General features: G+C 43.3%; 1 protein-coding gene across 1 annotated transcript; it reads left to right on the forward strand.

Annotated features, from left to right (window-relative positions):
• Positions 1-13,858: 13,858 nt before the first annotated feature.
• Positions 13,859-14,733, forward strand: LOC134470700 (immunoglobulin iota chain-like). The gene is made up of 2 exons (XM_063226145.1): positions 13,859-14,085; positions 14,171-14,733. The coding sequence occupies exons 1-2, from the start codon at positions 14,040-14,042 to the stop codon at positions 14,578-14,580; spliced, it is 456 nt and encodes a 151-aa protein (XP_063082215.1). The 5' UTR covers positions 13,859-14,039; the 3' UTR covers positions 14,581-14,733.
• Positions 14,734-19,920: the final 5,187 nt, after the last annotated feature.

The following is a 19,920-nucleotide window of genomic DNA, read 5'->3' on the forward strand; positions in this document are numbered from 1 at the left end:
ACTACCATTTTAAATTGTCCTTTGTGAACATTCTTGAACCTTCCATAGTCCACGATTCCTTCTGATCCATCAAAATTACTGATCGCAGCATTTAGAAATGAGAACATATGTGAACTGTACACAGTTTCCAACAATCTGTAAGATCAGTCAACTGCAAAGAGTGTATTATATACTCAACTGTCCTATAGATACACTTTCTGCTGTAGGGCACACTGTGTTCCCACCTTAGTCTGCTTCTTGACTGTATCATTTAAACTGGATATAGTGGATTCATGCCCTTAATCCCAGCACTAGAGAGACTGAGGCAGGAAGATCACTGCAAGTTAAAAGCCAGCCTGGCCTATATATAAAAGCAGCCTGAACTACATAGCAAGACCTGTCAGAAAAAAAGAAAAGGTGTATTTTTTGTACCAAGGATCAAACTAATGACCTTGTGCTTGCCAGGCAGGTGTTTGTGCCGCTAAGCTAAATCCCCGGCCAAGAAGATGTATTTTATATAACATGTAATCAGTTAATTAGCTTTTTTCTGGTAACATAATTGCTTTTATCTTTGAAGTTGACATAAAAAAGCCAATGAGCAGTTCTCAAAGTATATAGTTGAGTAATAAAATAGTATTTAGTTGTGGAGTCTAGAGATTAAAGTAACTTGTGTTGTCTGTTTTTAAAGTATCCCAGACATGTGTAAACATCATACCGTTTTATTAGTGTGAATAAAAAAAATGCATATGTATATGTTTATAAAAAATAGTTAAGATAGTTCTCTGAAAAGAAAGATTTGTACCGATATTGTTCAGACAATTGAATGTAGATGTCTTGTGCTCTGGGTGAATGATCTGGGGATGACAATGTGCAACGTGTGTACCATTGTTGCCCCCTGATTGACTGCTTTGAAATTCTGTTGTAGTTTTTTTCTTTGTCTTTTTTCCTTTCTTTTTATCTTTGAATAAAATGGATTTGAAAAAATAAAGTGTCCCAGAGTATAAATGCTTTTGTTTTTATATATTTTTATATATTTAAATTATCATTGATACACAGAAATGCAACTGACTTTTGTATATTTATTATATATGTAGTTACCTTATAAATCTCTGTTGTTTCTATAAGTTGGTCTTCTCAGTATTCTAAGCAGATTCCTCTCGGCATTCTAAGCAATACTTCATATTACCTGCAAATCAGTTTTATTTTCTTCTCCCCAATCCTCATGCCTTTAATTTCCCTTTTGCTTGTCTTACTAAATGCCCCAAGTATTGACTTTTATTACCTCTATAGAAATGGCTTGATTTTCTTCTTTCACATACTACTATGTCATCTTAGTCACTTTTCTCACCACTGGGACAAAGTATCTGACATCCTGAAGTTAAGAAGGAGAGATTTTTTGGTTCACTCTTAGAGTCCATAGTCAGCTGTCTCCAGGGCAGGACAGCGTGGCACAGGGAGATGGCAGAGGGAAAGCAGCTCACATCATGACATCCAGGAAACAGAGAGAGTAAAGAGAGGAGCTGGGAAGGGAGATAAACCCTTCCAGCTCACCCCTCAGTGACTCACCAACCGGACCCCACCTCCTGAAAGCAAATCAGCTGTCATCCTCATACTGTCATCACCTCCCCAAAGCCCCACCTAGGAGCAGATGAGACTCTTGAAAGACATCTAACTATAATATGCGGTGAATGATATTTATATTAGAATAATATCAAATTGCTGATCCTTGAACTTTTCGATCAATGAAAACATAATCTCATTTAGTTCAACCTAACAGATTTTTTAGTTTTAAAATGCCTCTGACATGGTAATGCATGCCTGTAATTCCACCTATTTGGGAAGTTGAGGCAGAATCATAAGCTCAAGTCTAACCTGAGCAACTTAGGCCTCAAAACAAAAATAAAAGCCAGGCATGGTGGTTCACACCTGAAGTCCTAGCAGTAGAAAGATTATAGCAGGAAGATTGTCACTAGTTTGAGGCCATCCTGGAATACATAGTGGAATTAAGGCCAGCCTGAATTACATAGTAAGACTCTGTCTCAAAAGTAAATAAATACATAAGAGGCTGAGAATGTAGCTCCACGGTAGAGTACTTGGACAGCCATTTGTAAGGAATTATATTCAATTCTCAGTATAATTTTTAAAATGCATTGCTGGGGGCTGGGGATTTAGCTCAGCAGCATAAGGGCCTGCCTTGCAAGCAGGTAGTTGTGAGTTCGATCCCTGGTACCAATAAAAACAAAAAAAGACAAAAAAAAAAAAAAAAAAAAATGCAACCTAAAAAAAAAAAAAATAAAAAAAATAAAATAAAATAAAATGCATTGCTGGAAGCAACTTCACCTGATTATGACATATTGTATTCTTAATAATGCATTTTGAATTTTTTATTAAGTTATATAAGTGGTTCATAGATCTTTATTAGTCTCCCGCATGATGGGAGACTCCCAATAATTCCTCCCTGTAGTTCTTTCTATTTCTGCATTATATGTTTGGAGAATATTTGAATATGTGCATACATGTTTACAGTTGTTATATCTTCTTGGTAAGTCAGACTGCCCTCCCTGGAGAGGTCTGTTCTAACGTTAGTAGAGTAGATTGTCCTGTAGGATTTGAGGAAGAAGGAGTTAATCCCTTCCCATCTACTGTATCCAAGGTTTGTTAGGGAGCCGGATTGTTTCCAATCGGGATTAGTCTCAGCACTGAAGGTAGGAGGCCTTCCTGATTCCTGGGAAGTTTAGGAGCTCAGGAGAAACCACCTACTCCAAAGCCGGATTCAGTGAAACACTTGATTTTGTCTCTTGACCCCTACCTGATGATCAAAAGCAGGACTTCTGAACCAAGTTGAACCAAAGAGAAGCCTACCACAGGCAATTTCCGATACTATTTGTTAAGTACAAGTTACAATTTCATTTTTCCAGCAGCTTGAAGATTTTAGTTGACTCCACCCTAAAAGAAACTGAGCCTTTCCTGGGCTCAGTTTCAATGATTTTTTCCTAAATTATAGAAAAACACTCTTGTAGAAGGTCCGGTGTCTTAGGGTTCTACCACTGCTATAGGCAGAGGAAGAATAGATGACTTCAAGTGCTAAATTCGGAGTGACACCACACTGGTACAGCTCTGACTTTCCCAGTGGTGGCTGCTGAGGATGGGGAGAAGGTTGATTTTCCTTGCCTGTCTTAGGAGGGACAGAAGGCATCATAAGCATTGTTGCTGGAATTCTGCTTAATCTTGCAGAAAATTTTATCTTGATGAGGAACTCAGCCCCTTCTATACTCTTGAAACTTACAGCCCAAAACAAGCTGAGAGATTCTTTGCCACCTGGAAGAGTTCCCCAACAGTGTTCTTTCCACCCCTGTTTTCTGCTGCTTTTGCCAGAGAAAATGTGTCAGTCAGCTTTCCATCTCTATAGTAAAATATCTGAGATAATTAGCTTGTAAAGATTAAACATTTTTGCACCTCAGTTTTGGAACTTCCAGTTCAAGATGGAATGAATTTATTGCTTTGGTCCTGTGGTGGAGTGCTGGATGGCAATGCCAGGTAGAGCAGACTGCTCTTCCCATGGCCAAGATGCAAAAGAGAAAAAGAGGAAGTGGGAGGGTCCCACAGTCCCCTGCAAAGGAAGGTCTCCTATGACCAAAATGCCTCCCAGAAGCTCCCACCTCTTAAAAGTCCATAGCATATCCCAACAGTGACATGCTGGGGACAAAGTCTTTGACACATGAAACTTTGGAGAACACTTATCCAAACCGTAGATACAAGAAAATTAAGGTCATAATTTAGAGATTGCCTTTCTCCATCTCCATCTGGGTTCCCTGTTGGCTGACTAGCTAAAGCAAGACAGCCGAAAGCATTGCTAGACATGCTGAGGGCCTTTCCTGCCTAGATTTGTTTCAGCTGATACCAGGGTAGAGCAGCAGGTAGAGAGAGAGTCAGAGAGCTGCAGTCATTGGGAGAGGAGAGGCTGCGGTGTTAAAAAGCTGACTGGGTCAAGTGTTAATAAAGCCAAGGCTAATACACGAACAGTTTCACCTCCTACAGGTGGTGATGTAGAAGAGAATTTAGAATAGGGATGAAGGAAGATCTAAGAGGAAGATAGGTAAGGCCACTGGCAGCAAGGACATAGACCGAAGACCCTTTCACAGGGCCTTCAGCTTCTGCTGTTCTTTGGGTGTTATGTTGTCCTAATGGCCTCTAGAGTCACTCCTTCTGATCCCCACAAGAGACTGAAGTCTAAGTTAGATCTTTCAGATCTTGAAGCAGAATCCTCAGGATTCATATTCATTTTGTTCCCAAGCATTGGTCGTAGTAGTCCAGCCAGGAGCCAGCCAGGGAAGAGGTAAGCCCAAGGCAGGGCAGCAGGAAGTGGGTTAGATAGACACATGACAGATAGATAGATAGATATTCAGATTTTTTTTTCACTACCAGAGTCAGTATGGAGATATTCAGATTTTGTATTGTGCTCTTTCTTAAGAAACAGGTTCTAGACAAGCATGGTGCATGGTGGTGCATGCCTATAATCCCAGCACTGGAGAGGCTGAGACAGAAGGATCACTCCATGAGTTCAAGGCCAACCTGGGCAGGCTAGCTTGCATACCAAGACCCTGTCTCAAAAAAGAAAGAAGAAAGAAAGAAAGAGAAATGCACATTTTTCTCTGTCTCCTAAATAAGATGAAACTAAGTTTTGGCACCTTTCTCCTCTGCTTCCAGAGAAGATAGTCAAGATGTTATCAGAGCCAGACATGGCAGCACATGCCTGTAATCCCAGAACTCTGGGAGGCTGAGGTGGGAGGAGCACAAGTTTGAGGCCTGCTTGGGCAACTTAACAGTTTAATGAGATGCTGTTTTAAAATATAAAAATCAGAGAAGATCTGGGGATTTGCCTCAGTGTGAGAGCCCTGGGTCTAATCCCCAAGTACCATTAAAACAACAACAACAACAAGATACTATCAGATATCAGATACTGCATCTAGGTAGCATTGCTGGTGCCAGACTTCCTCCAGGAGGTGGAGGTGCTGGACCTGGACTGTCACCCTGTTACTATGAGCAGATTTGCCTAATCAGAGCTCATGGAACACCTACCCAGAGCAAGCCTATGTTCACCCACTCGCGTCTTTCTGAGGAGGAGGAGGACCAAGGGAACAATCTCAGCAATTTCTTGTAGTAATCTACTCTGGGCTACTTTGCAATGAGGGTGTTTCCTTGGGTCAGCAGGAAGTGGGTGGGAAGGATCCTTTCAGACTCGGAGACCAAGTATCCTCTGAATACTCCAAAATCAAGTCCCAGCTCAGGGCCCAGGCCAGACAGGGATGCTCACATGTTTATCAAGAGAGGTAAGGAATTACCTTCCTGATGAGGGGTAATTTCAACTGGAGAAATTTTAACACATCAAAGAAAGGTAGACTGGGAAACAGTGCTTCATTCTTTAATCCCCCAGTGTCTGTGCCAGGGACAGTGCTAGCACAGTAGTAGGCAAGACTTTGTCTTTCTGGAGACTGGTCATTTCAAGGGACAGATAAGAGAATTGGAAGAGGAAGTGCAGACAGCAATGGGAAGGATGGTTATACCTTGCCCAGGACTCTGTTTTCTTCCCCGGATCCACAATCTCTCCCTAAACAAGAAACCAAACCTGAGTCTGTGTTATACAAAAGAGATTTGACTGTCCCTTCCCTCAGTGAATACGTGAAATTGAGAAAATAAAGGAAGTAGCATGTCAAAGCTGCTTATCTGGAAATGTAGGTTTAAATCTTCTGTTGGTTCACAGGAATATTTGGGCAGTGAATCACAAGACTGAGATGTTTAGGCTCCCAGAGCTTGTGCTGGAAGTGGTGTACTCACGAATACTGGCCCACTGCTTTGACAGGCCAGGGAGTTGAATTACCACATGCAGTCCCTCCCAAGTTGACTGTTAAGGATGGAGATGAGGAGGAAAGAGATTTGATCAGTACTGCATCTCTAGGGTAGAACATGGGATGTTCCAGCTCTTTGGGTTGTGCTACAGGGTATGTTGAAATTTTGCCACAAGATGATATCTTTAGTCAAAGTATTGGTTTCTTTTATCAATAAATGTCATTAGTTATGAATGGTCACCTGTTGAGCATTTTAAAAGGACAGAGACCCAATGAATATTTGGGGTGTGCAAATATATATATGAGAGTCAAAGTATAAATGGATACATAAAATATATCAAAAAAGCACCATAAACCATTCTGCATCCTCTGGAATCTGAGATAAGAGAGTGACTGGACTGGACAACCCTGAGTGTTTAGGACTCACTGATCATTTGTGAACCTCCTTCATGCTTAACTTTACATCTTGTTATACAGCGGCACTATAACATGCATACACTTCTAATTCCTTATAAACATATTTGTCAAGGAGCAAGCTGACACTACATCATAACAAGGTGCAGAATGTTTCCTTAAGAAAACACATTCAGTGTTTGGTAAATGGTTGTAGTAGTGACTTGGAGGATGTAATGGCAAATATTCCTCAAAAAACATGTAGCACATGGGAAATGTAACTTTAATATGAAATAAAAATGCTGTGTCACTATCATAAATAGATAAACTAGACAAAAAATCAATAAAGAATTATCAGAGCTGAGTTCACACAGGTGAACAAATAGATTTAATAGATGTGTATAGAGTGTTCCACCCAATAACAGAATTTACATTCTTCTCAGCAGCACATGAAACATTATGCAAGATAGATCACACAATAGCCCACAAGGCATGCTTAAATAAATACAAGAGAATCAAAAAAAGAATCAAAATTATCTTATGCATATTATCAGATAACAGTGCAATGAAACTAGAAATCAATAGCAAAAGAAACCACAGGAAATATTCAAATATATGGAAATTAAACAATATACTCATGAATAATGAATGCATCACAGAAGACTTCAGGGAAGAATTAGACAACTACTAGAATCAAGTGATAAGATCAGTACAACACATCAGAACTACTGGACATAATCAAGGCAATCCTAAGAGGGAAGTATACGGTTGTGACTGTCTACATGAGAAAAACAGAGGAAGCCCAAATAATAACCTAAGGTCCTAGGAAAGCAAGCAAACAAAAAAATCTAAATCTAAAACTAGTACAATGAAGAAAATTTTAAAGATCAGAGCAGAAATTAGTGAAATTGAGGCTAAAACATTGCAAAGAATCAATAAACAAGGGCCAGGGGTTTAGCTCACACTAAAGGGAGGCGCTCACGTAAGGGAGGCACTTACGCCCGCTGAGCTAAACCCCTGGCCTTTGTTTACTAGCCTGGTAAGTGTGAGGTTGTGAATTTGATCCCCCGTACCAAAAAAAAAAAAAAAAAAAAAAAAAAAAAAAAAAAAAAGCAATTAAAGCGGAAAGTAAGTTAAAAAAATTATTTAAAAAAAAAGCAAATGAAGTTACCTTGTGCCAAGAGTCACACAATCGAACACCAACACAGGTGTGGGGAAGATACAAGTAAATAAATATGGTCTGATATAAAAGTAATGATAGTCACTATAAAAATTTATAATATCTATTTTCTTGATATATATATATAGTACAGACAGAATATATGGAAGTATCTGTAATAATGATTGATAGTCAAAGTGAGAAAATAAAATTTAAAAAGGAAACATCCATCTTTACATTGATAATTCATTACTCATTGGATTTGAAATGAAAAAAGATCTCATTTGAGCCTTATGGTATAAAATTATTGCCTACACATGTAGATCCATCTGAATGTTGACAAATTTATTGTGAAATGCTTCTCCTTGTGTTTCTTCTGATACATGCATAGCAGTTGGCAATTTTTTTCTTACCAAAAACATGTGAATGAAATCACAGCCCTGCGTTAGCTCCCTTCCTCATGACTTTATATTAGTTGAACATTTCTGCCTCACCTTTCCTGCCCTCCACTTAGTCCTTACCATACTCCCTGCACACCAAGACTCGCTGGGATCAGTTTTAGTTTACTCTGGCTTTCAGGAAGATGTTTGATGATGCTTCCTAATTTTTGTGTGATTAGAAAGCAGATTGGATTTAAAGCTATCTTTAAAAGTGGATGACTACATCTGAACTTAAGCTCTGGTGCCCCTGTTTTAATCAAATCCAGAATACCTAAGTTTTGGTTTACAGAGTTGAGCCTTTTTCCAAGAGACCTTACACCCAGTGGCCAGCAGGTGGCAGAGAAAGACTTTAGTTCCTGTCCAATAATCTTGTTTTGTAGCCTAGCAGGGCATGGTGGACATACTGTAGTAACATGCAGTTATGTCTTTCTTGGGTGAGCTTGGCCAAACAGTGTAGGAGAATTCTTAAAACCCTGTGGAAGGTGGATCCATGTAAGTCGTCCCTTTTCCCCTGTGTTAGGGTCCTCCTATTCGAAGGCAAACAAAGGCTGGCTGGCAGGGGCCACTCACAGGCAGAAGAAAGCATCCTTCAAGTCCAAGCAGGTGAACCAGCCAGCATCAGGAGGGAGCAGGCTCAGGAGAGTGTCTGAGTTGGAGACCACTGGACATAAGGTCATGGTGGCTGCAATGATGTCACAGAGATCCTGCATTGGGTGGACACCTTCATTTGGTTTCTTTCCTGGAAGCAGGGAAGTGTTCTATGACTACTGACAGTCTGTTAGAATTCCTGCCTGCTTTAATCTGGAGATATGAGGCAGGGTCTCAAAGCAAGTTTGTCGTGATATTGGGTATTGTTTGACAGCAACAGGACTGGCATTTGGTTTGAATTCAATAATCAAAGGGGCATGGTTAACAGCCCCAGCAGTGAGTCTTCTGTCCACACATCTGGAAACACAGTTTTTAAAAGCTCAGGGTTATAGTCTCTGGGTGTTTCTGCCTGATATTTGTCATTCGTCTTCTCAGGGCACAAAGTCAGAATCAAGTCTAGAGCCACAGGCTTACTCATTAAAGATGCTGACTGGTTTGGGGCAAAGGAAATAGTCCTCACCTCCCCCCTCATTTTGAGAGAGGTCCCAAGAGGGGAACAGGGCATTCAGACATGTACAGGAATTCATGTTTGACAAAAGGTTGACCAATCTCATAGGTTCTGCTCTGGCAGAACTTTATTCAGTGGAGGCTCCTGAGGCACAAACTACTTGAATCTTCCAGGAGGTCAAAGGTGCAACAGGCTGAGTCATAATAGAATGTTTTATTGCATGGTCCATCATTGGTTTCCCCTGATAGTAGCAGTAAGAGTGGGCGCACGGGGACCCAGTCTGGCTTATTCATCATCATTGAAAAGTGAGAGCAGAGGGTCAGGCAGTGGTAGACTCAGTTCTTTAGGAACTTGTTGGTCTTTTAGGCAGAGGGGACATTTGTCTTTTCAATGTCCCAGTTGTCTACATCAGGCACACTGGTGTGGAGCCTAAGCCTAGTGATGATTGCCTGTTTTGAATGAGGGACCCTGTAGGGCCTTGTTGTTTTTGTTCTGGTAGTGAGGTTGATTGTCTCAGGTTTCTCTGAGAGTGGCTTTCTCACATCATAGTCAAGAGGGCAGTCTGGTTACTTTTTTTTTGTACCAGGGATTGAACTCATGACCTCACACTTGCCAAGCAGGCACTTGTGCTACTGAGCTATATCCTTAAGCTCAGTCTGGTGACTGTTATGTTCCTTCCCCCGCAACCTCTTTCCCAGCTCACAAATATTGTCTGGGCTACTGGGAGTAACTGGGAGGCATTCATGCTGGAAAATCCATCATTTTTCCAAATATTCCTGTGGATATCAGGAGCACATTGTGTCACAAAGACTGAATTTATCATCTGCTTATTTTCTGGGGCCTCAGAGTCAAACAGGGAATAAGCCTGGTATGCTTCACAGAGTCTCTCATAAAATTTAGCAGCGCTTCCATCAGGTTCCTGGATAATTTCAGCAATCTTGGACATGTTAACACACACACACCCCCACACCCCCACCCCGCACGCGCGCTTTTACCCCTGTGAAAAGAGCCCTGTGACTCAGCCTCACAGCATTAAGGCCCTCTGCAGTATTGAAGTCCCAGTCTGGACAGGTGGTAGGAAAGGCAGTGTTTACCCAAGAGACAGGGTTAGCAATGGTGTCTGGAATTCTGGCCTTTAGCCAGGTTTGTCCCCTTTCAGAAATGCAGATATACTCTTCAGGACTGAAGAGGGCCAAGAGAACTTGTTGGCAATAATCCCAGATGGCTGATCTGAAAGGTCGAAGTCAAGAGATGAATCAGGGCTTTTCCAAGTAGCTGTGAATGTGATGCTTCCAGTTAAGGAGACCAGTGGAGCTGAAAGGTTGGCAGTAGTATAAAGCAGGTTGTTAATTTGGTCCCCTTTGACCATCAGGATACCTAGGAGAGGCATCCGGAGATGTGCGGAGGAGAGCCAGCAACAGGGCTCAACTCAGGTGGCCCTTGGAGACCAGGCCGTGCTGGGAGAGATGAGGACGGCAGGGAGAAAGCAGTCTAAACTGGGAGCATGGCCAGCAGTGGACTAGCTGGTATCTGGGGTGGTCCATTTGTGGCAGCAACATGGTGGGATCTGGGTGAATGGCTAGTGACTGGCTGGGAGCTACTTAGCGGCGGCCACCGCAGATTCAGGTTGTCACCCATATACGGTGGGGGGAAGTCATCCAAATTATCGGGCAGGGATGGGATACATATTTTTAGCCTTTCGAGTTTTTGTTCATCCAGGGGATTTGTGTTCTGGCTGATCTGCTTTTACTTTCAAGAGAATGCCTTTTTTCTGGCAGGCATAAATTCAGCCAGTAAGCGACACAAGGGAATTTTTGATTCCAAACGGGGCGAACAATTTCTATGTTCAGAGTGCCCTCTGGTGGTCCAACAGGGCATAGGCGTGGCGGTTCAGTTTCATAGGCGGCATTGAGGCGTTTTGGCTTCAGATTCATTCCGCAGTCTTTCATAAAGCAGCCTGTGTCTTTATTGTGTAACCCTTATACAGGTTGTTATCTCATATTTACATTTTTACCTGCTAGACACATTGGCGCTTGCATAGTTGCTCACTGTTAAATCGTGGTTACATAACTGTATCCTGCTGTGCACCCGTGTGAACCAAGCAGGTTTATGTCCTCAGTTGTCCCTAGGCACCCATAAGCTTTGAAGCAGTCTGAGTGCCCACAGGTAGTGTTTCTTAAGATATATGAAAGTTCTTTCCAAAGCAATACAAGCCATTGTCTCCTTTTTGTATGCAGCTATTTATTGTGAAGACCAGTGAACTATGGTATTAACATGAGAGAATTTAATTATTTCAAACATCAGTTGTCACTTGCCTCTTGGTGGAAGAATCAAATGGCTTTTTCTTTACTCCTATATTTTTAAACTAGCTTACAATATGTCTTGGTTACTTTTCTTTCGTTGCTGGCACAAAATACCCGACACCCAAAACAAAGGAAGGAAAAGTTTATTTACCTCACTATGGGAGGCTGGGGATTTAGCTCAGTGGTATAAGCGCCTGCCTGGCAAGCACAAAGTCATAGTTTGATCTCCGATACCAAAAAACAAAAAAAAAACCTTACTGTGGAGGTTCCAGTCCATAATCAGTTGACTCCAAGGCAGGGTGGCATGGCACCAGAGCAACATTTCAAGGCAGCAGCCAGCAAAAACAGCCAGAACAAAAAGAGGGGAGAACAGCCTCTTCTCCTCCCTTATATTGTAAGCAAGCTACTCCCACACAGGGCCGGTCCAGCACTTACACCACCCCTGTGCCCTCTTAGTCACAAGCTGAGGGTATTTACAAAGTAAGGATCCTGGTTCCCTGCTGAGTCTCTTAGTTAAATTTTCTAAATTTCTCAAATTGACACAGTGTATCAACTATAACATAATCTAAAGACGAAAGCTAAGGGGTGAAACCATTGCTATGTATTTGACATTAAATCATACTAATGAAGCATTTTATTACCAAAAGTTAAATGAAAACATGCTGTTGTAGGAAGGGTTTTCAAGTGAATAGATTTAATATAGGACATATAATTTATAGGATTAATTTATAATAATCACCCAAAAAGTCAAGTGCAGAGGAAAGCAAGATACCTGTTTATGCACCAGAGACTTAAAAAATCCAGCTGAGGGCCTGGATCCCATGGCAGTGTCCTGCATGAGACTAGCTGGGGCCTAGAGCCCACAACAATGTCTCATGCAAGTCTATATTAAGGATCTACATTGGGAAGCCCCAAAAGTCAGTGGTGGAAGCCAGAAAGTCTGTACCAGCAGGATAAAGGATCTGTGCCACCAGATTGAGGGATCTGCACTGGAGTCAGGAAGTGAAGCTCAAGGTAAGGACCAGAGCTCCCCCAAAGAGAACCACAGACACCCCCAGCAACCATGAGGACCCAATGATAACAGCTGAGTTCATATCAGGAAAAAGGGCATGACAAGCTTCTCCAGCAACATCATGCCATCTTCCCCTCCAGTTCTGTTTTTAATTTAATTAATTTAATTTGTTTAATTTATTTTTGGTACCAGGGGTCAAACTCATGACCTCGCCACATGCCAGGCAGGCACTTGTGCCACTGAGCTAAATCCCTGGCCCTTCCCCTCCAGTTCTTTTATGCTGTTGGCAACAATCCTCAGGTGGGCTATCCACACCCAAAACCACCCTGACTCAGATCAAGCTGGGTGTTCCAAGTGGACCATGTACCTCCCCTCTCTATGGTAGCTGGCTTGTGTAATATTTCCACTATTTCTCTTTATATTTTTCCCAACTATGTACGTATGTCTGCCCAACACGATTTAAATTTTTTCTTTTTGAGTCAGGGTCTCACTATGCAGTTCAGGTTAGCCTTGAGCTCACTTGTATCCCAGGCTTGTCTTGAACACTATTTAGCTTTGTCTGTTTTTTAAAAACTTATGGAAAGTGATTAGGTCCTGGGGGAAATGCCCTTATGGATGGGATTAATAGCATTATAAGAGAGGTCTGAGAAAGCCTCCTCCACCATGCAAGGTTATGACAAAAAGGGAATCACCTATGAACCAAGAAATGAGCCCTCGGCAGAAAACCTATCTGCTATACATTGATATTGAATTTTTCTAACTTTGAGACCTATAAGGAATAAATTTCTGATTTTTACAAGTCACTCAATCTATGGTGTCTTTACAATATCCTCAACTAACAATTTATGTATGGCTCCTAAGGACACAGGAATGAGCTATTATAGGCTGGGTGGCTTAAATAACAGAAATTAATTGTCTAACAGTTCTGGAGGTCAGAGGTACACAATCAAGTTGCCAGCAGGTATGATTCCTTCTGAGGTCCTTCTGGAGGAAGGACCTCTCTTGGCATGGAGATAACCAACTTCTCTCCACATCACTTACCATCTTCAGTCTATGCATGTCTATCTCTGGGCCCAACTTTCATAAAGAGATCAGTTGTTTTGGAACAGGACCCCATCCTTATGATCTCAGTTAACCTTAATTATCTCCTTAAGGGTTTTATCTCCAAATAGAGTCACACTGGAAGTTATAGCTTCAATATATGAATGGGATGAGGGCACGGTTTAGTCTGTAAGAGAGTTAAAGTGTTCCTGATTAGTAAGCTGGGAGTGTGGGGTGATGCTGGACCCCCCAACCCCCATGCCATAAATTCACTTTGCTCCAGGAAAGAGGAGCCAGGCTGAAACCCTGTGGAGTCTGGGATGGAACAGAGCACCCCATTTCTTCCAGGACCCTCAAATTTTCTGCTGTATGAACCAGGTGTTTTCACCATCCTGAGGATGTATCCTCTCTTTTTGGTTCACCAAGCATTTAAATTTGGGCACAAAACTTATTTCTGTGAGGCTCAGCTTCCTCAGGGGAATTTAAGGCCATTGTCCCTCAGGGCCTGCACCAACCAGCTTATCTCATGGGCACTGGCCCGTGAGCTGCCAGCAGGTGCTTCCTTCCCAGCCACTACCCCATGGCTAAGTAGAGCCTCAAAGGCTCACCAGGCAGACTGACTGCTCCCCTAACGGACACTGCAGACCCAAGAGAACCTGGAATGATAGTGACAGGAATAGAACCAGGGGTGCAATGGCTCCTCCTCTTGGAGGAGAGAAGAGGTTGCTGGCCCAGCCCCTGAGGGCCACAGAGCTCCGCGGGTCAGCATCATGTTCTGTGCTCCTGTCCTACTCATGCTACTGGCCTACTGCACAGGTGAGAGAACCCCCAAAGCCTAAAGCCCCTGCCCCTTCCCTCGCCTTGCCCTGCCTTGGGGACCCACGTGCTTCTGTGTTCCTAGGTTATGGCACTCAGCCTGTGCTGTATCAGCCTCCATCTGCCTCGTCACTCCTTGGAACTGCAGTCCGCCTAACCTGCACCCTGAGAAGTGACCATAATATTGGCTTTTACAGCATCTTCTGGTACCAACAGAGACCGGGCCAACCTCCGAGATTTCTGCTGAGATATTTCTCATACTTGGACAAGCACCAGGGCCCTAAGGTCCCCCCTCGCTTCTCTGGATCCAAAGACGTGTCCAGGAACCAGGGATATTTGAGCATCTCTGAGCTGCAGCCTGAGGATGAGGCTATATATTACTGTGCTGTGGGGACACAGAACACAGACAGGGAGAAGGAGATAGAGAAGGACGGGGGGGAAGAAAAGGATCCTGGTGCTTCAGGGTCCCAAGCACCCAGGGCACAAATACCTTGACCTGAAGAAGGGTTTGATGGGAGAAACTGGTATGGGAGAAGCATGAGCCCTAGCACTAAGCAGAGCCGAGGGAAACTGCTCACCTTCTCCTTATCCAGCGGTGTTGCTGTAACCCCACTGGTGGCTGGATTACAGAATTAAAGCTGTTTATCTTGGGAAGTTGTTTTTCTGAGTTTGAGCTGCCTGGTACATGATTTCATAGGATGAATCTGAAACCAAACTAGGGCAAAGGTCCTAGGAAACTGGTCAATCAGTGTCACAGGGACAGTGCTCTCTTGGGCTTCTACTCTCTGAAAGTCATGGATGAAAGGGGTTGATAAAAGCCCCTTGGGAGGGACATTTGTGCCAAGGGCAGGAAGGTTAAGAAAATGCCTTTAATGGAACTCTGGGGACGAGAACAGGTGCCAAGTGAATGGGTCTGGAGCAGTACTCCCCAGCTTGGTGTTGGTGACATTTTGGAACAGACAAATTGTTGTCATAGGGCTGTCTTTTGTATTATAAGACACTGAGTTCTCCAGGTTCCCCCAGCCCCCATTCACGGCATGTCTCCACACACCGCCAAATGCTCCCAGAGTAGCAGTTTGTCTCCGGTCTCTGTGTTTACTCTTCTGCACAAGGGGTGGCAGGTTCAGTAAAGGGCCTGGTAGGAACTATTTTTGGCTCTATAGGCCATACTGTCTCTGTTGAAACTACTCAGTTTTGTTCTTATAGCAAGAAAGCAGCCACAAATGACATCTGAACAAAGGAGAATGCCTGTGTTCCTAGTCACTTACGGAAAGAAATGGAGCTGGGCTGGATGTGACATGTGGCCCACAGTTGGCCAACCCTGGCTTTGGGAAATCACTCATTCCTGCCTCCAGGTTTCAGTTAAGCTATGCTTTGTGGGATCGTCAAGATCAGTTCCTCCTGCCTGATGACCCCAGGGATCTTGAACCCATGGAGAGATCTGGAGGCACAAGGGTCATGGACTCATGGAGGCCATACTGGGTTTGTTAGATGAAAGTTTAATAGGAAGGATTTCATAGCCGGTCCACAGGGTGACACCATGAACTCCTGGGTGGTGAGTCAGAATGTACCCTGCAAAGAGGGACCCTGTACCTGGGGCACTCACACAGTGTATGCATGTGCCTCACACTCCGGTGGCCTCAGCACTTGTCATGCTCAGGGACAATTTTGCTTCCGTTTCCTCAAATTCCCTAAGCCTCCCCTCCCCAGGCTTTGGCCCCCGACCGGGGCCTCTAGGTCCACATAAAGGCCAGCTGGGTGGTTCCCAAAGAACTCTGCCTTCTGCTAGTATCCTGATTCTCTTGCTTTTATCCTCTTTTATTCTGGGGTTTCATGCCATGAAAAGGAAGCCAGAAAGCAGGGAGTCAGACTCATCATCCTGTCACTTGTGCGCCTGTCACTGGCTCAGCGGACAATGATATCTTGGACTTTGGCCTCAGAACAAACAACTGCAGGTCTTAGCTCTGGCTAATCTTACCAAGATTAATTGATTAGGCCTAAAAGCCAATGTTCTGTGTAAAGGGGCCAGTAATAGTGCTGGCTGACGTATAAAGTACTTAATCTGGGCTTACCTGTCATGGGTGTGTAACAAAATTCTAGCCAAATCATTTCCTTATCAGTTACAGGGCTGCTCTTCCCTCCTGTCCAATCCTTTGCGTTTATCTGAGTCACTTCTCGCCTCGACTGTTGTTGATCCTCCTGCTCGTAACCCTGCCACTACCTGTGAATCCGACTCCTCATTTTATTAGTCCTAGATCCAGCCTTGCCTGCACCTCTGCTCTCTGACTCAAGACTGCCGTGCCCTAAGACACCTGTAATTTCCAATTTTCTAGGGGCTATATTACAGAAAAACAACTGGGTGCAGTGATATGTATCTGTAGTCCCAGCAACTTGGAAGGCTGAGGCAAGATTACTTGAATTCAGGAGTTCAAGGCCAGCCTGAGCAACATAAGGAGACACTATTTTTAAAAAAAGGAAAACAAAACTGGTGAGATGAGATGATTTCTAATGGTATATATTTATTTAGTATTATATGCCCCAAATATGATCATTTAAATGAGCAATTAATATAAAAAGCAGTTATGAGACTATTTAATTTTTTTGGTGTTTGAAATACAGTATATATTTTGCACTTTTGGCTCCTAAGTTTAGATAGTCACATTCCAAGTGGTCAATATTTGCCTTCAGCTTGTGGAAAGACAGCTCAGTTGAAGGGACAAAATTCAAACTCCTTAGTTCCAAAATTCAAACACGACCGGTGAAGGCTGTCTCAGCTTCTGTCCTAAACCCATACCTTGTACACCCCTCTATCGTCCATTTCTGCCATGTTAAGTGAGTTGCAACTGATTGGCACCTGATTATCTGGTTGCCACCAAACCTTTGCTCAGACTGTTTACTTGCAAGACTTCCTGTTCCTTCCTGGTATCTCCGAGGTGGCTGTGCCTACTCAGAGTTCCACAATGATCTCAACTCCCTCCCTGGCCAGAGGGTTCCCCAGTGTTCAAAGAGCTTGTTTTCCTAACTATTGAGCACCTACTGCACTGCTCTGACTTTATTTAGCAAGGTTCCCGACTGCAGGGGGCTGCAAGTTGTCAGTGGGTGGGGTCAGTTATGTGTCTGATAAACACTGGGTGAGAGTAGAGTGAATAAATGAATGAGTCAAGGAAAGTATGAATTTAGGGGTTCCAAAGACTGCTATTCTGTGATCCCAATTAGGTGGCTGGAGTCCTGATTATTATTATTATTATTATTATTATTATTATTATTCCTCTTCTTCCTCTTCTTCCTCTTCTTCCTCTTCCTCCTCTTCCTCCTCCTCCTCCTCCTCCTCTTCTTCTTCCTCTTCCTCTTCTTCTTCCTCCTCCTCTTCTTCTTCTTTTTCTGCTTCTTCTTCTTTTCTTTGTCTTTTTGAGACAGGGTTTCACTATGCAATTCAGGCTGACCTTGAACTCACTTTGTAGCCCAGGCTGGTCTCAAACTTGCAACAATCCTCCTGCCTCAGTCTCCCGAGTGCTGGGATTACAGGCATGTACCACCACTCCTGGCTCTTGGAGTTTTCATTTCTACCAGCAGGAAACAACCAACAAATCAAAATTTGAAAGCAAAACAATTATCACTCTTTAAAATAAAGAAAATTTAAAAGACAATTATCAAATATATCATAAGTTAAAAAGAGATAATATGGGAGAAAAGAAGAAAAATAGCACAGAACGAGTAAGGCAGGATGGGGCTGGAGATAGACACCTGCACGCTAGCGGTCCAATCACTCCCAGATGGGGCACAGATGGCTTGTCACTTTTTGGGGAGGGTCTTCCTCGGAGCAGGATGAATCATGGACAGACACCTTCTCCTGCCTTCTTATGTGCCAGTTCCATCTGACGAACTGATCACTGGGTACCTTGTCAGTCCTGTTCCTCCAGGGACACCATAGCGGCCACACGCTGCCAGGTCCCACCTTTTCAGTCCTGCGTCAGCCCTGCCCAGGCTCAGAGACAATTGGTCCGGGAGGGCCACCTCATCAGCATGACCCACTGGAAGCTTGTGCTGCCCATTTAAGTACTGGTGAGAGGGGCAGGCTGCTTTTCTCCAGCCCAGACCCCAGATCCAGGTAGTCCATCATGCTTTTAGGGCACCCTTACAAAGAGCTTTAGGGGGCCAGGGACGGAGATCAGAGGAATAGTGCCTGCCTGGCAAGCACAAGTTGTGAGTTTGATTCCTAGTATCCCCCCAAAAACAAAAGAACTACAGGAGGCTTTTACATAAGGTTCTACCTCTTTCCTTAAGTCGAGGTCTTTTTGTTCCATTCCTTTGTTCATTTTTGCTTCATATTACTTTTAAAAGCTGGTTATAGCATGAATATATCCTATTTATTCTTTTAGCATCTTGATTTGTAACTTGCTTAAAGTTGGAAGATTTTTGTTTGATAATTGGTGAAAAGTCTATGTATGTAGGTATGTTTTTCTCGCCTTTTTCTCACCATCCAACACTGGCATGCTCATCACTTTGCATTACTGTACGGTAGGTGTATTCTTCCTGCACTTATTACTCATTGCTGATTATGCTTATGACTGAGCATCTTGGACAGCACCCCGTATAATAGACAGTATATACTCTACACATTTTTTCCATTATTTAATAATAGGTTGTTGGGGAGGTCACTCCCTTGTCCTGTGTCTTTGGCAAACAGGCCAAGAGAAAGAGAAAGACACTGTCTCCGTCGGTTTCTTCTTTCCATTTTCTGTGTCTTCCTATAATGAGAAACTGTGGCGACAGGAGATGTTAGAAACAAAGTGGAAACCATAGTTTCAGAATCCTGCTGGGCTGGTAACAATCAGAATGGCTACAGGTTTAGTGGAGTCGCTGGATCAAACTAAGCCTGAAAATCATTTGCCCTTGGCTCTTCACTGTCGCATGCCAGTTCAGCCCAGATGTTCCGATCACTGTCATGTTTTCTGTTCCACGTGAGAGCCAGGGCAAGGGCAAGGTCTGAGTCTCTCCTGATTCCGCAGAGTCCAGCCTGGGCCAAGGCCTGTGACCCCCTCCTATTCCAGCCACATTGGGTTAAGGATGTCACCTCTCTCCCTGGGCTTCAGTTTTGTCCTTTGACCAATGGAAAGAAAGACAGTCCAGCTCTCCAGGGTCTAGGTGACATAGAACTGGTAGAGCTCAAGCCTAGGCACCTCGAAGGTCCCAGTGAGGGCTAGGTACCAGCCCCAGCAGCATTCCCCACCCGACTGCCTGCCAAAAACAACAACAACAACAACAAAATAGGTCATTGCTATATACTGACAATTCCTTGACCAAACTTTAGCCAGGTTCCTGTGGACCCATTTTCAATTAGACCTCAATCTTGGTCTATACTGATTTGAACAAACACTTAATGATTCCTAACTGCTCAAGGCTACATCTCTGTAATGATCCTAGATCCTATTAAAGTGCCTACATGAAGAATTCGCTCTGTTCCAGACACCTGAAGATAGGAGCTCTGTGTCCCTGGCTCTGTGGGAAGCTAAGAGCCTAATTTCAGTGAGTCCCCGTTAAAAAACCCAAAATGGGCTTCACATGGACAAACCACCTTTCTTTTGCGATTTTTATCTTTGCTTGAGCATTTCTGAGCCCACTCATCTCCTTTATTACTCCAATATTCATTCATTCCCTCTCTCTCTCTGTCTCTCTGTCTCTCTGTCTCTCTCTCTGTCTCTCTCTCTGTCTCTCTCTCTGTCTCTCTCTCTCTGTCTCTCTCTCTCTGTGTCTCTCTCTCTTTCCCTCTTTCTCTCTCTCTTTTAATGGTAACAATGCTTTATTAAAGGTAGGAAAAGAAACAGGATCTACAGA

This window comes from Cavia porcellus, unplaced genomic scaffold, assembly GCF_034190915.1.
Source record: "Cavia porcellus strain 051 isolate PalLab524CR breed Dunkin Hartley unplaced genomic scaffold, mCavPor4.1 scaffold_16, whole genome shotgun sequence".
NCBI lineage: Eukaryota > Metazoa > Chordata > Mammalia > Rodentia > Caviidae > Cavia > Cavia porcellus.